General features: G+C 40.2%; 1 protein-coding gene and 2 long non-coding RNA genes across 4 annotated transcripts; 1 reads left to right on the top strand and 2 right to left on the bottom strand.

Annotated features, from left to right (window-relative positions):
• Positions 1–2578: 2578 nt before the first annotated feature.
• LOC117486708 lies at positions 2579–8074 on the top strand. The gene is made up of 14 exons (XM_034135234.1): positions 2579–2890; positions 3011–3097; positions 3297–3686; positions 3888–3989; positions 4165–4395; positions 4516–4694; positions 4819–4912; positions 5015–5353; positions 5456–5573; positions 5786–5877; positions 5969–6083; positions 6296–6565; positions 6711–6869; positions 6964–8074. The coding sequence occupies exons 5-14, from the start codon at positions 4363–4365 to the stop codon at positions 7167–7169; spliced, it is 1605 nt and encodes a 534-aa protein (XP_033991125.1). The 5' UTR covers positions 2579–2890; positions 3011–3097; positions 3297–3686; positions 3888–3989; positions 4165–4362; the 3' UTR covers positions 7170–8074.
• A 3098-nt stretch (positions 8075–11172) lies between these two features.
• LOC117486710 lies at positions 11173–12866 on the bottom strand. The gene is made up of 4 exons (XR_004556307.1): positions 12770–12866; positions 12596–12663; positions 12045–12088; positions 11173–11279 (listed from the first exon to the last, which is right to left on the bottom strand). It is a non-coding gene; the product is annotated as an uncharacterized LOC117486710 (long non-coding RNA).
• Positions 12867–13116: 250 nt separating this feature from the next.
• On the bottom strand, positions 13117–15882 carry LOC117486709. Of its 2 annotated transcripts, XR_004556306.1 has the most exons (4): positions 15802–15882; positions 14763–14967; positions 14424–14589; positions 13117–13234 (listed from the first exon to the last, which is right to left on the bottom strand). It is a non-coding gene; the product is annotated as an uncharacterized LOC117486709 (long non-coding RNA). The 2 variants fall into 2 exon arrangements; XR_004556305.1 differs by lacking the exon at positions 15802–15882 and having other exon boundaries at positions 14763–15058.
• Between the last annotated feature and the right edge of the window lie 911 nt (positions 15883–16793).

The following is a 16793-nucleotide window of genomic DNA, read 5'->3' on the forward strand; positions in this document are numbered from 1 at the left end:
AAATTATCTGAGTTTACTTCTAGTAGGAAACCAAACACATATACAAGTTATACAGAGTACTCGAGTACTCCGGGCTTCTAGATTTGTGATGCGATGCGGACAAATGCGTCAGGACCCGCCAACTCATCAAACCAAAAAGAAATTGGACTTCAGGTTTGTGATGCGATACGGACACAGTTCTCAGGACCTGCCACTCACCAAACCCAAAAGCAATTTTACACACACAAACGTCAGTATTTCTATCTGTCTTTGGGGCGGAGATTTGTCGATTCTTCCTTCCCACTTTTCTCCCAAGCGAATTAGAGAACCCCTGGGGAGGAGCTGTTTAAACTGCTAACCTCCCCCAAGTGTCCTGATTGGCTGGATTCGCTTCTGGCCTGGTTCAATCAGAGTTCGGACCATAAAGTTCCATAAGGTCAAAAGTCAATGTTTATCTTTACCTTATCTTACTCTACATTCCTTTCCCAGGGGATATTTTCACCTAACCTTCCCTCCTTCCGACATTTAAACTCTTCCTCACCTATTTAATGATGTGTCTTTAACGACTTAATGACCGCATCTGGCTCTTAGAGATGATAACAGCCAATGTTGGTGTGTGAAACACAGAATCTCTGGATCAGTGAGTTTAAAAGTGAGAATAACATTCTTTTTCTAAGTGATTATCAAAACCCGTTCAAACAATACATGTTTACTTCAATACAGTGTAGAATCATATCTTCTTACTTCAATATATATATACGCGGCCGCTGCGGTGGTGGGGGGACCCCCTCCGGAGGCGGCCGCTGCTGTTGACAGCAACGCTGCTCCTGAGCAGCCGGCGGTGGCGCGCGGTGTGATGCCTCGCACGCGGAGCGGTGCTGCTGCTGTGTCCGTGCGGTGTTGTTGAACAGGGTGTGGGTGATAGTGATTATGTTCAGGAAAGGGAGGTGGTGGTTTTGTGTGAAGTAGAAGAAAAGGAGGATGGGAGAGAAAAAGATTAAAAAAAAAAAAAAAAAATGGTGAACAAAACATTAAAAAAAACCTGAGATAATCAATGAACCACAAGGTGATTTGGCAACACACTCTTACTCCCAACGCGTCCAGGAGCGACGCTTGGTCAGAATTCCGTGGCGTCCAGTTGTGACGCGCCGAGTTTCCATCAGCGTCATAAACGGATGCAAAGAGCTTTCAACTGATTGCAATGTATTCCCATCGGCGTCGGTATTTGACGCTTAGGGAAGCACGGCATTCGTTTGTGTCGGCAGCTGTTAAAGGCAATGTGAGCGTCCATTCCCATTGGATAACGGAGAATTGTACACCCGGAAGTAAGTATTCTCCTTACTGTCGATTGATTTGACAGTGATATCTCCATTACTCATCCACTCAAAAACACCAGATTACCTTTGTTAATTAAACGACATTGATAGGTTTAAATTGTGTACAATGCTTTTGTGTTTTTCCCCTACAATTCTGAGACAACTTGTTTTCTCTGAAATGTGGAGCGCCAAAGAGACTACACTACCCACAATCCCCAGCTATTGTTGTGACGACTTTTGAGTTTTGGATGGCCGAAGACACTACACTACCCACAATCCCCAGCTATTGTTGTTACGACTTCTGTCCGCTTTGCGATTACATTACCCACAATCCTCAGGTACCGTCGTAAAGACGGCATACCTTTGCACTTTACGTGACCAAACCTGGATGAGAGAGTCGCAGTTCTTCAGAATCAAGGTAAGAGCATGGGTAACACATAGTTATAGGAAATAAACTTAGCCACGAATAATAATAATAATAATAATAATAATCTAATCGGCGCCAATGTTGCTTCTGGCACCTTTCTGAGGGGTATAGTAACTAAATAATATAGGGTATTACCTAAATATAACAAATGAACTCGCCTGAGCTAGCTTGCTAGCTAGCTAGCTAGAACACGCACTGCAATTTCTCCATAGAATTTTGGAAAATAGCTCGAAATAAGGTCTGTGGTTGACACACATTTAAGAGACGGATCACGTTTTGTTCAGCCGGATAATCTCCACTCTACTAGGGTATTACCTAAATATAACAAATGAACTCGCCTGAGCTAGCTAGCTAGCTCAGAGACGGATCACGTTTTGTTCAGCCGGATAATCTCCACATGTCTACTCTGCTTTTATAATTTTCGAATCGTAATACTATTAATAATACTTTGTATACATGTGTTTTTAGTATTAATAGTAATAATACTTTTATAATTTTTGTACAAATTACTTATTTAAATGACTGGTGGCAGTGATTTTGCTGTGCGATGGTGTGAAAATACCTTTAATGACAACAGTAGTAAGCATTAATTGGTTATTAGCCAAGTAGAAAATTGTAAACAACAACAATTACACTGGCATTGTTATTTTATTTTTGAGTTTCTAAATTATGTTGTTTTCTCTCAACAGATCCTGCAATTTGTTCTCCAAAAAACAACCCTTTGTTTTTCCAAACTCCAAACAACCCAAAGGCACTTTTAAGAGCCAAGTCTGTCTTGTTAAACTGTCCTTGCTGTGTTGTACTTGATAGTCTCTTCCTATCTCTCTATTTATTTCTCTGTCTAACTCTATTGTCAGTCTTTCTTCTGTGTCTCTGTCTGTGTCTCTTCACTATAATGAGTGATTCTGATCTTGAGGATCTCCTGAGAAGCGCAGATGAGCTGGTTGAGCAGAAAGAGTTAAGGGATGACCTACGGAGTGCTGATGATTTGCTTTGTACTGCTACTGCTGCTGTTGTTGCTGCTTCCACTTGGAAGCGGCAACAACAGCAGCAGTAGCAGCAGCAGCAACAGTGCCAGCAGTGTCAATGATGTGCTGGAAGAAGAGAGACAGTGAGGGAAACTTGATCTTTGCAAGACCACGTTCAACCCGGAATGTCTCAAATCAGGGTCAGTATAAGATATATATTTCTAGGCACTTGAGTATATGAAATGAATGAAAACATAACTCTTGGTAAGGGAAAAGTAGTACAATTTAATGGTATAAAATAAATGTTTTTTCTGATACAGCTGGCTGCAGTCGTAACACTGATCCCCCCGTTGCTGCTCCTGACTGTGATCTGATCTTTGCTCCAGTTATCGCTCCAGAGACTGTTGGTATGTACTTCATTTGGTCTGGTTAGCCCGAAACACATATTCATACTTGTATCTTTATGTGATACGTACTTCATTTTTAAACTTCATAATTTGCTAGAATTAAAAACACAGTAGTTACAGCTTTCAAAACCACTCCATCCAGTATGTTTTAAAGAAAACTAATTATTGTGCTTTGGACTTTATTGTACCGTTTTAACAGAGGGGTTTCTACGAGATCTCCAGCAGTCTCTGAGCGATACTACAGGAGATGAGGTGGTAGCACAAACCCCAAGTGCTTCTCTGCTGGCATCGACCAACTGGAGCACTCGAAAAAGTTTTTTTTCAGAGAGCTGGAGGGCAGCGAGACCACATCTAGTTAACACCGTAGTGGCCCAAGCAAATGTGGGAACACACATTTGCCAACAGTGTTGGGGCAAAACGTCTGTTGTCCGGTGCCGGGATTGCCGACCACATCCCTTCTTCTGTGCTGACTGTGATGTCAGCATGCACTCCAGACACCCCCTCCACAACAGAGATGCTACTACTGCAGGTTACTTCCAGCCATTGGCCCCAACAACACATGTACTAAATATGGCCCTTTGCTCCTGTGGTAAGTTCTGGTTTGTGAATGTACATTTTCTTGCTGGACTTGTTGAGAATTTCATTTTGAAAATGTGAGCTTCCCAGCAGTGTGCTTAAGTCTCTTTTTAATGTTCTGATGTAAAGTTAAATCCTAAATATGTCACATAACAATGTAGTATTTTTCAAAAGAGACAAATTATTTTTAATTCCCATTTGAATTTTTTTCCAGTGCGGTTTGTACCTGTGGAGATCCCGGACAAAATCTGTGGTTGTGCATCAGAGTCATTGAGCCTCAAGCCAGGAAAGACTGTGACTGTGATCACAATGAATGGTAAGAATGGGAAGAATGTTTGTCTTGTTTCTTAAGATAGATGTTATTGAAGTTTCTTCTTGATAATATCCAACCCTTCTCAAAGACATGTGGGATAGCTTGTCTATTAAACCTTAACATGGGTATTGAGTAAAGAATACCAAATGTATTAAAAACACCTTGTCTGTTTTTCAAGGACGACATGAGCTAAGCATGCCAGAGTTGGCTTGTGAAGCATGCGCTGCGACATGGACGACTGGGGTTGACGACCTTCTTCGGAGTGACTACTGGCCAGCTACCCTTCACTTCGCCACCATTTATGCCACAGATGTTTTCTTCTCATTTGAAGAAATGAAAATGGCTGCACCTGGACTATCCTTTCAGGCATTTAAGGATGCTCGATCAGCGAACGTTGCGCTTCGGCCGTGTGAGTATTGAAGTTACTTGTCCTTTTTGATCTATTTGTATTGTACAAATTGTAAGCTGTGTCCTTATAATTTATAATTTATTTTTGACATTATCTGTTGATGTCCTTATTTTGTTATAGACTGGGAAGATCTCAACTGACAGCTTCATCAAAAGTTTCTTTGAGTGGGAGGCTGTGCGTTATGAGGTCGACATCATGTGCAAGGAGGAGCCCTTCACCTGTCCTGCGTGTAGCCCTGATATGCTTGCAGTTTCCGTGGATGGAAACCGCAAGCATTACCGTTTCAAGAATGCAGCTAGGTACTATAGAAAATATATAATGTCACAGTATTTGAACAAATAACGAAACAAAACTATCTTGATGTGAACCAATCAATCAATCAATAATCTGAGATGTCATACATTGCTCCTTTGATTTATTTAGATCTGAGGAACAGGCCATCTTTGACGGTGTCTTTATAGCCAGGGATGAAGACGTCTCAAGATTTGTGGACTATATACACACCACAACCAAACATGTAATATTGCAGACTCTAATTATGTATAATATAATATCCTAATGAAGGGTTTGGTTAGGTTAGTCTTTGCACCATTTTCATCAATACATTTTTATATATTAGGTCTCCGGAAGAGGTGTTTGTGGAGGACAGTGGTCGGCAGCCAGAGAGACCTCCCAAAAATCAGCCGGCAAGCTGGATGAGGAGGGACTAGAGCTTGCCGTCTGTCGACATGGAGTGCTCCTCTGTGCTCTCAATATGTACAGGGGAGAAATCTTTGCTTATCCCCTGTACCTACAGAAAAAGCTGGCCAGTAGTATGTTCTTTTGCATGGATGTGACCTGCAAATATTGGCCCTACCTCCAGAGAATCACAAAAAGCTGTCCAGAGCTCCAGCATCTTCTCGACATGAAGCCCTTTCTCTCAGTGTTTCATGCCAAAGTGCATGACTTCAAATGTGAAGTAAGGAATTGTTACCATGTGACACAATCACTTTATGTAAAAACCTCCTTGTGAATAGTGACAAGTTGTAACGAGTCGTACTTTTGAATATATTTTAAACAGGTGAAATGGAGTGGGGCATATCAAGAGGGGGCTGGACTAACCCTAGGGGAGGAGGTGGAACAGGTCAATGCCTTCCTCTCTCGGATAGCAGTGACCACAAAACACATGTCAAAAGCAGGTGAGTTACGATAGAACCTTTACTGTCAGTTTTCAAAAAATGTTCAGAAAGGCACAGATTACACTAACAAATTACACCAACAACAGAAACTCATAAAAGCTCATTGACGGTTATGACCATAGAACACCATTTAGGATGGCAATATAGTATAAACCCCAGTTACAGTATAAGAAGTAAGAGGAATAGTAATAATGTGATATTCTCTTTTGCAGGACGTACAGACATGCTGACGCTGATGGCCATGCGCTGGAATCAGCAAAAAGTCAGCAACTTGGCCACCTCACTGTCCCGCAGATATCTGAAGGTAATAACATAGTTTTAGAAGAATTATTTGTGGCTGCAGCCTAAATGTAGATTTCTGTATTTATTTGTCTTTAATTGTTTGACGTTTGTAGACCACAAAAGCTCTGGAAAAGCAATTGCAGAACCTGGAGTCCATGAAGGCTGAGTTGGCAGTGACTGAAAAGCAGCTGGAAGACTGGGTCAGAGATGTGAATGAGTGGGCAGAAAGTGAGGACAATCTTAATGACGTTTTTCAACTTTTTTGTAGTCATGATTTATCAATTTATTTTAAATCTTCAGAATTAGTGATAACCCTCTATTGACATTTGCATTACTTATTTTTCATGAAGCATATGTAATAAAATAATATTAAAACATTTGATCAAATGTCACTGTTATTGTGAATTACTGTGCTTAATACACCTATTTCCTCTAAAAAGCAACAACAAACAACCCAAGGGATGCTGCTGCCTTGGCCAGCAAGATCGAAATGCTGACAGTAAGTGTCAAGAGACGTTCGCAGCGTCTCTACAAAGACACAGACAGCAACAAAGGTCGTTCCCGGATCCGCCGCAAGATCAGGGATGAGAAAGGGGTCCTGACAGCCACAGTTGAGAAATACAACTCAATGGTTCCAAGCACAGAAGCGCTGTGCCTCGAAGCCATTCTGTCTGTGGAGAAAGCTTGGCCATGGCAGCTACCAAACAGTGGTAAGTACACCAGTCTGCTGAATGCTCACAGCAAATGTGGAAAACCTTCATGTCTGATATATAAATCTATTTAAGACTTCATAGATTCTTTGAATCTTGATCTTTCATACACATTCATTCATGTTTTCTCATAAATGCTTTCCAGACTCTTTCGACCTCAGGACAAAGAGAAGAGCATTCGACCTTGTCATGGCAGTGAAGAGACTACAGGAGGAGAAGAAGATTCTCGTCACAGAAATGAACCAACACTGGAAGGTCCTTTCAACCCGCAGTGATTCCCTGAAAAAGATGTCCTGCCTGCAAAGTACAGTATATATTACATTTTTACTTTGCATGACTTTACACATCAGTGATAGGTGATGAAGTAACTCATATTGTCTTTATCTTATACATTTAAGATTCACCATTGGGCCTGAGCGAAGACGGGATGAAAGGTCTCCAGAGCATGTTTAGGAAAAAGCAGCACGACATCGGAGAAATGAAGACTCATGCTAGACGATGCTATCTGCAGCTTTTGACTGGAGCAGAGACCATCAGCTTCTTGCAAAGTCTTTCAGATGAGTCTTCTGACTGCGACTCTGACAGCTCTGATGACACACGGTGAAGCCCCCTCCAGACTACCTTCTATTTAACATCTACATGCTCCCCCTCTGTGAAATACTCCGCCAACATGGTCTCAACTTCCACTCCTATGCCGACGACACCCAACTCTACATCAGTACCAATCCATCATCCCAGCTGTCACTAGTCAACTGCCTCCGCAACATCCAAACCTGGATGTCAACAAACCTACTGAAATTCAACAAAAACAAAACAGAGCTCATGGTTGTGGCCCCAAAAACACTGCTCCGGGAGGTTGGAGATCTGCTCCTCACCGTCGATGGCTGCTCCATCCAGCCTGGGCGTCACTCTGGACTCTAGCCTCACCTTCAACTCCCACATCAGGTCTACTGTCAAAACTGCTTTTTTTCACCTTCGAAACATCTCCAGACTCCGACCCTCTCTCCCCGACCCCGTTGCAGAAACATTAATACATACCTTCATCTCCTCACGCCTGGACTACTGCAATGGAGTTCTGTTCGGGGTCACCTGCAAAGCCCTGGACAGGCTCCAGTACGTCCAGAACTCTGCAGCCAGGCTCCTCACCCGCACCAAGCCCTGGCAACACATCACCCCCATCCTCCTCCACCTTCACTGGCTCCCGGTCAAGTCACGCATCCAGTACAAACTCCTCCTGCTAACCTACACATCTCTCCACTCCCTAGCCCCTGCATACGTCTCTGACCTCTTTCAGCCCTACACCCCCTCTCGTCAGCTGCGGTCCTCCAAAAAAAAAAAATGACACATTTCTTAATGTCTTAATATGTATGTCCAGTAAGTTATTCTTCCGGTTGTTGATATGCTGTTGAAGGCATTTTCTATCATTTCATTTTATTCAGATGTTATTACATGTCTACTCTGAAACACTATGTAAACAAGGTCCCATAACAATAAAGTTGATAAAAATTGTTTTGACTGTTCACTCATGTTCTGTTTGTATCTCTGTTTAGCAAACACACATACTGATTAGCACCATGAGGGGGCAGATACACCTTTTTGTCTGATGTTTTAAAATATGTGCAATAATATAGCTATATCCTGTATATATCACATTTAAAACAACCTTCAGTTGACCAAAGTGCTGTACAAGCAATAACTACAATATTAAATAACCCAATGGGAGTACAATAATAAAACAATAATTAAAAACATGATAAAAAGCACAATAACTAGAAACATTTTTTTTTAAACATACAAATGTAAAAATGTAATGTTCAACTAGTATTAAAAGTAATGACTAACATGAATAAAACATCTTCAGGTGTTATATATACATATCTGTCCTACACTAATAATGAAACAGATAAAATGGCATTGTATTCTGTGTACCTCATTTGTTTGATCCTCATAAATTACCTTTCAAACACCTCATCAGTTGCCTGTTTTTGACTTAGCCTACATAATTAGCCTACACCTGGTACAATGCCTTAGCCTCATATAGTCCATATTTAGCTTGATAATAGTAGTTAGATATGTAAATTAACATAATGTGTTTTTGATAGCATTGTATACCATGTGTACTTTATACGTCTGTATTATTCACCTAGTGGTTAAAGCACGTTATTACACGTTTACAGTCATTGCAATGCCGGTAAGGTTGTGTTGCTAATCTCTGCTGCATGTTTTGTTGAATGGGTTACATTTGATGAAAACATTTAAATATTAAGAGTACATACAAATAGGGGGAAAGTAGAAGGTCAATGATAGAAATATAGAATAGAAATATAGAATAGAAAATATCAACAAGATAGGCTACTGTAAGTGATCTCTACAATAAAAGTTTAGTGCCGGATGTACACAGATATTAATAGGAGGATGTGCAAATCAGGCAAACTAATCAGGCTTTATTAAAACATTAAATAATACTTTAAGTTAAGGTCTTTTAAATACATGTAAGCAAAAAGCTTTGGTAAATCTACAGATAAATATTAAGCCTGACAAAGTACTTAAAGTCTAATATTCAGGGTTGCCAACTTTGGGTACCTGGCTGGAGTGAGATTTTGATATCATGGGTTTAATTACACATATGCGCACTAAATGACTGCTATCATGTCAGTAGCGGGACCTTAGCATATATATTGGATATATATACAATATATGCAAATACACAATATTGGACACAGACTATAAAGGGCACAAAGTTTCATTCACTAATGAAAGTCAAACACATGTTTGTTTCCACTATTTTATTGTGCCTGTAAGCAAAATAAGCAAATAATTGACTTATCGTACGATAAATAAAAATGAACTCGATAAATTGCCATTTACATGAGGATGTGACAAGCAGTTTGAAAGGATGTACTTGAATTATTATTATATATTATCATTATGTCAGTGGTCTAAAATGGTCATACAACGGTGCCGACAATATTATCGTTTATCGCAATAATTTCCGGGAAAATGTATCCAACAAAATAAATTATCGTGAGAGGCCTATACATGAAACACACACACACACACAAATCTACAGACTTACTCCAAACTGCCAAATATATTAATTAACACACTCTCACTCTCATATACTCTTTGACTCTATTTTGGCCTAGTAGAACAATAAGCAGCAGACTTTTACTTTTGATCATTTCTACTGGATCTTAGATCTGCGCATGCGCAATACGGGTCGGGGATTGACCAACCGGCTCCCACTGCTCTGCTGTCTGTTAACGTTGTTAAGAGTGGTGGGGGCGGGGAGGGAGCGGATTGACAGCTTGAGCAGCTGTCAACTCAACATTGTAAATAACCAACCAAAAAGGATCGCCGGTTCATCTTGTTTTTGGCGTGAGAATAGTTTGGGCAGCGTGAGAGCGTGAGATTGAGAGTGAAAGCGTGTGTCACACGCCAGATGCGTGAGAGTTGGCAACTGCATAATTTGTTTTGGGACTTGACAATCAACTTTCCTGCAATGTTAACTACGTTTAAGCACTTATTTTAACTGACATTACATATTAATTATACTCTTATAAGATGTATGTAGATAGTATAAGAAATGTGCAGAATATGACTGTTTAATGGTGGAGGTATAAACATATTGATAGATCTCTTGTAATGCACTGTTGACGAACCTGCGAGGTTTGTCATTCATTGCATAACTACACCGTAGTTGTGTATATGATATGTCAATAAACCTTAGAACATCTTGAAAGGGATGTGCCAAATAGGTTAAGGTTACCCTCTGAATTGTGGTGGAGTAGAATTACAAAGTAACAATAAATACTGCTGACAGTTAATGTATCAACGTCTCCATTACAAGTTTCAAAAACTAAACCTTTCTTATTTACACTATTGTCTTTGATTTATTTCCCAAATTATGTTTGTGAATTTAATGATTGTCAAATACAGTTCAACTGGGGAGTAAAACTGTTATAGCAAACCAGATAAGTCACATGTTGACCTGACAAATCTACATTTTCAAATAGTGCTTTTAACAGGAGCCAAATTGTGCTACATTTCAGGTGAATACTTTGATAGTAGGTTTAGAATAAGTTTCTAGGTTTTAACATAATGTTTCTCATATGGTCCGTTGCTGCAGGACTGTCACATATCGTCTTTTAGAGATGCTCCTGATGTTCCGGTCCCTGGCATTTAGAAGATCTGGTCTGCGTTTCCACGTTTTGGGGCAAATTCAAATTGTACCAGTATTATTCATGACATATACAGAAGACCATAACAAAAATTGATATCTATCTTGTGTTTTAAGACTGAGGCAGCCCGAAAATAATGATTGTCACATTTGCATTAACATACCAAAACTAAAACATTTTAAATGGCTTTACCCTATTGAGAAATAATTGTACAAAAAATACACAACAGAAACAACAATTTATTGAAACAATTTATTGAAAAAATGTATTGTGTGTGTGTGTGTGGTGTGTGGTGTGTGTGTGTGTGTATGTGTGTGTGTGTGTGTGTGTGTGTGTGTGTGTGTGTGCGTGTGTGTGTGTGTGTGTGCGTGTGTGTGTGTGTGTGTATGTGTCTGTGTGTGTGTGTGTGTGTTGTGTGTATGTGTGTGTGTGTGTGTGTTTGTGTCTGTGTGTCTGTGTCTGTGTGTGTGTGTTATTATGTTGAGCTGCTATAGTTTTGGGCAGGCTCCCATGTGTCCTCCCAGTCCTTGCCACTGCAAAACACACATAAAGAACAGTTGAATAATTATTAATATGTCATGCTATATATATTTCTGATGCTTAATCAGGCAAGTAAGTCAATTTAAAATAGGATTTGAAACATTAGCTTCAGCTCAATGTCCCTCTTCGACTCCTCTCTCCCCCTCCTCCGGGACTTGACCCGGAAATCAATCAAGACACGCCATGTTGAAGGACGTCACAATCGCTTCAACGCAAACGGAGGAGTCGAGGAGGGGTGAGGGAGGAGGCTTCCAGAGGAGACGAAAGGTAGGATACACGAGAGCACACTACTCGCGCATCAGACCTCCGCCCCCAGCTGCACAGCCTCTGCTCACTGCAGCTGATCTTACCGTTAAAGGAGTCATTAAATGTTTAAAGTGCTTCATTAAGAGTAAAATATATTAAATCTCTTAAACGAATCAGGAGATCGAACTCTATAAAGACATTAAAGTGTGTGAAATATACTTACAAATTCTATAATAATTTTTTGATTATAAAATAATAACGTACTGTTCTTACTTGTGGTTTGTGATGCATGTGTGGTAGACCCACAGCACGTCAAACATTTAGGATATATACAAATACGGGTAGCATAACTAATACATATGTTAGTGATTTGTGTCTCTCTTCTGTAGGACAAATTACATAACAACATACAATACAAAAGTATTCAATTGAGATGAGCCTACTGTATCAGTGTATAAACCCTTTGCTTCCAGTACAACACATACATGTATGGTCATTAAGGAAAAACTTACCACTTGGAGCATGGTGTCCAGCGAATTTTCACTTCTTGTCTTTGCTGAAAGGCATGATATGAAATGGACAGAAATATTAATGAGAGATACTTTACAAAGTTAGGTGATACAACTTTACAGAACATTATTTGTACCATTTATAGACCATCAATAAGGTTAGATTTCTACACATAAACAATACTAACAGACAACAGCATCTGAAACCAGAGATACAGAAGAATCCACTATCGTACCAGTATGGAGCAGCTTCTTTAAGACTGGGAGTTTCCTACAACACAAGGTTATAAGGTGATGCAAAACGTAGTCCTGTAATGCTTACAATGACAACAAAAGGTGCAGTGTCGAGGATGGATTGAGGAACCTCACTGCTCCATACTTGTACGATAGTGGATACTTGTGTATCTCTGGATTCAGAGGCGTTATATGTTAGTATCGTTTGGGCTCTGTGCAGATATCTCACTGATGGTCTGTAGACGGTACCAATAATGTTCTGTACGTTTTTATGTTATTTAACAAGAAAAACAAAAAGGAAGAAATTATAACACACTTACATTAAAAACTCTTCTTTCCCCAATGCTCTCATAGAGGAACACCTTCTGGGTCCTGTGTTTCCTGCATTCTAAAAATAAATAACACCATTTTAATAATTAGGTAATAAGTCTTCCAAACAATCATTTAAAGAAATGTATTGTATAGTATATAGTATAGTATAGTGCAAATCAAACCTTTTCGACTTTTCTTTGACGGTGGAGGCGGTGGAGGAGAAGACAAGGAGGAGAGAGAAGGCTGGGAGCATGGAGGAGGTGGAGGAGAAGACAAGGGGGGGAGAGAAGGCTGGGAGCATGGAGGAGGTGGATGAGAAGACAAGGGGGGGAGAGAAGGCTGGGAGCATGGAGGCGGTGGAGGAGAAGACAAGGGGGAGAGAGAAGGCTGGGAGCATGGAGGCGGTGGAGGAGAAGACAAGGGGGAGAGAGAAGGCTGGGAGCATGGAGGAGGTGGAGGAAGAGAAAAAAGATGGAGAGTAAATGTCTCCGGAAGCTCTGGCTCTGGCTCTGGCTCTGGCTCTGGCTCTGGCTCTGGCTCTGGCTCCGTCTCTGTCCCTCGCTCCGTCTCTCGCTCTGGCTCTTGCTCTGGTCCAGGGGGGGCTGGTGGACCAGCAGATGTCGATGCAGCTTGTTGTGCAGCACACACTGCAAATGTTGAAAATAATACAAGGGAAAATTAACAGAACACATTTTAAGGAAGACTTATTTTTGGCCTTACTTGCAAGAAATTAATTAAATGCATTGAATTTCCCTCTTATTAGAAATCAACCAGGTAGTTCTTAAGTGAATGAAATGCAGGTAGTGTGAAAATAATGTTTTTAAGCTACCACAGCTGACTGTAGACATATTGCTATGTTTCTCATATCAGTGTTTAACACAACAACTTATCGTATTTAGTTAAGACCATGATCATAATAAAAATGTAGTTGCAGTCTGGAGCAGCTTCTCTCATTAAACTAGAAATAATTTAAAACTTGCAGATAAATACATTAAATCTGTAATGAAACATGGTGATAAGACTTTTGACAGGTTGTTGCCGGGTATGTTTTTGCAAAGAACCACGTGCGTCTCACAGAAGAAAATAGGCATGACTTTTCGGATGCCCAGATAAAAAGCATAAGCCGTAATGATAAGCACACGTGCAGCGTACGGCACCATGTGTGTCCTGGACATTAGGGTGCGAGGTAGGAGTGTCATGATGTCTAATTTCATTGAATGTCTTTTGCCTCAACTCGTCTCTCGAGGTGTCTCCTCCTCTTCTCCCATCTCATGTGAGAGGGATTAAGACATGAAGAGAGGAGGCAAGAGTTACAAACTGGGAAAACAGAGCAGCCTCATATCTTTATGATGCCTGCAGAGATGTGTTTGTATTACAGACACATGCATAACGTGCATGCTTGCTAACTACAGGTGAGTAATGTCGACATTTGCATTCAATTCAACCCTTTAAATATTTGTGTATAGCACATTTCAATGTTGTCCAAAGTGCTGTACAGGCTTAAAACACAATACAAAATAAAGAAATATGCATACAAATAATTAATTATAAATAAAAACTAAAAAGTAGGTAACTGCAATACCATTAGTGTGGTACCCTCATATTAGTATCTTAGTGTTCACAGTGATAACATGCTGGCCCTGACAAGCCCATGTTGACAGCCTTTGTTCTATAATACAGCATAGGTTGTATTATATAAAAAAGGCTCAGGGGGGGGATGACATTTTAATGATATAACGGGATAGATGTAACAGAAGTGTGAATTTGATGAATGCATTGACACAAAGCCCATGGACGACTACACAATGAGATAATAAAGTACAAGTATGATCTTACTTTTCAGGAGGTACTCATAGAGTTTCCTCATTTTGAGTAGGATCTCCCTAACGACCCCATCAGCATTTCCAAAATGGTGGACCAGATCCCCACGGATCTCCCCACTGCGGCCCTTATTGGAAAGGAAAAGGACCGGGCTGGAGCCAAGGGTGTGTAGTTTAAGAACCTGCAAGAATTGGAGCGAAAAAGATTGCATACAGGCACATTGATCAATGATACAAATCTTTTTAAAGCCAGAAAAATGGTTTCACATTCACTGAGGGCAAGGCTGTTTGACAAATAAGATATGTAATCGTCTGAGAGGCCAAACATCTTAAATAATAAGTCATTTAAACTCACAGATAGCTCGGCCGACTTAACGGTCCTGCTGGCGTTCCTGTTGCTCTTCACAGAAGCCCCCCAGCTAGAGTCCTTTAATTCCGCTTCTTTTTTTTAAAATGTTTTATTTATTTGAAGGGGGCAGACACACACCACACATGTTTTACGCCCAAGGGAATTTGGGGCCTGGCAGGAGGGGCACAGTTGTTTTTTGGGCTTTGTCATTCTGCAAATGAAAGTTAAACATAGAGGGATTATCTCAAAAATGTTTGCTGTCAGTTGATCAATTTGTTCTCAAATACACAAATATGTTATTAAGTTCATGCTCTATATTAAATGCAATTGGAGAGACAGAAGATACAGTCTAATATGCTGTGAATACTTGAGATAGTGCGCAAACTTCCAATGGTTTGAATCAAATTAATATATTCATATGTGAATATTCAATATATTCAAACACAAATGACAAGTGGGGTTTTTGTATAATAGAATGTAACATTTAAACGCCAATTAACATTCTGTTAATAATTAGGCTAATGTGTACTGACTTCTAATGTACTGTGTAATTTGTTCACATATAAACATCATGACATTAAATTATGGCATTCCTTCTTGATGACAGCTTATGGTAAAAAAAACAAATGACCAGCAACCGCAGTGACGCGTCCTAAACATTTTACGTCATTACACCGAACATGTAAAACACTCCCGCTAAGTAATAAATAATAAATAAATAATAATAATTACAAATACTTTCGCTCCAGAGAGTCCTCTTTGTTTTGATGAGCGATACAACTAACAGTGCTAGCTCCTTTGATGACTACGACATTGTACTAACACAGCTAGCTAGCCACACGGTGGCTAATGCTAGCTTCTAAATGATCCGTTATTACAAAAAAGAAAATAACTGTTACAGACTACATTTTCTTTAAGTTTCTCGTACTGTCTTACGAATCCTGCTGCCTGGGTGGGACTTGAATACATAACCCAAATATTTTATTTGAGTTATATTTGAATATTGTCGAAAATTAAGTGAGCAGTCGAGTTTATTACAGCTTACCTTGCTGGTGTCTCAAGGTTCCGAGCAATGTATCACGTGAACTACGTGACCTCGAGACCTGGCCTTGCGAAGATAGCTGAGGATTGTGGGTAGTGTAGTGTCTTCGGCCATCCAAAACTCAAAACTACTTGTTTCTCAGAATTGAAGGGGAAAACGTGACAAAAGCATTTTACACTAAAGCCTATCAATGTCGTTTCATTAACAAGGATAATCTGGTGGTTTTTAGTTAATAAGTAGTGCAGATATCACCTATTTATGTTTAATCCAATCACAGAGCTTGTTGACTTATCACGAGGTTTTGTCGCAAAGCGGACAGACAATCACAACAATAGCTGGGGATTGTGGGTAGTGTAGTCTCTTTGGCGCTCCACATTTCAGAGAAAACAAGTTGTCTCAGAATTGTAGGGGAAAAACACAAAGCATTGTACACAATTTAAACCTATCAATGTCGTTTAATTAACAAAGGTAATCTGGTGTTTTTGAGTGGATGAGTAATGGAGATATCACTGTCAAATCAATCGACAGTAAGGAGAATACTTACTTCCGGGTGTACAATTCTCCGTTATCCAATGGGAATGGACGCTCACATTGCCTTTAACAGCTGCCGACACAAACGAATGCCGTGCTTCCCTAAGCGTCAAATACCGACGCCGATGGGAATACATTGCAATCAGTTGAAAGCTCTTTGCATCCGTTTATGACGCTGATGGAAACTCGGCGCGTCACAACTGGACGCCACGGAATTCTGACCAAGCGTCGCTCCTGGACGCGTTGGGAGTGAGAGTGTGTTGGATTTGGCAAAAGAAAATGTAGAGACAGGTGAAGTCAGTAAAACAAAGGAGGAAGATATGGATAGTGAAACGCATATGGAAAAAACAGGAGAGGAGAAGAAAACATGGGGTGAGCAGGTGGAGGTTGCTGAGATGCAGGGGCGGACTGGGACTAAAATTCAGCCCTGGAAACTGACCCAGTCCGGCCACATGAAATGTCAA

Source organism: Trematomus bernacchii, unplaced genomic scaffold (genome assembly GCF_902827165.1).
Source record: "Trematomus bernacchii unplaced genomic scaffold, fTreBer1.1, whole genome shotgun sequence".
Lineage (NCBI taxonomy): Eukaryota > Metazoa > Chordata > Actinopteri > Perciformes > Nototheniidae > Trematomus > Trematomus bernacchii.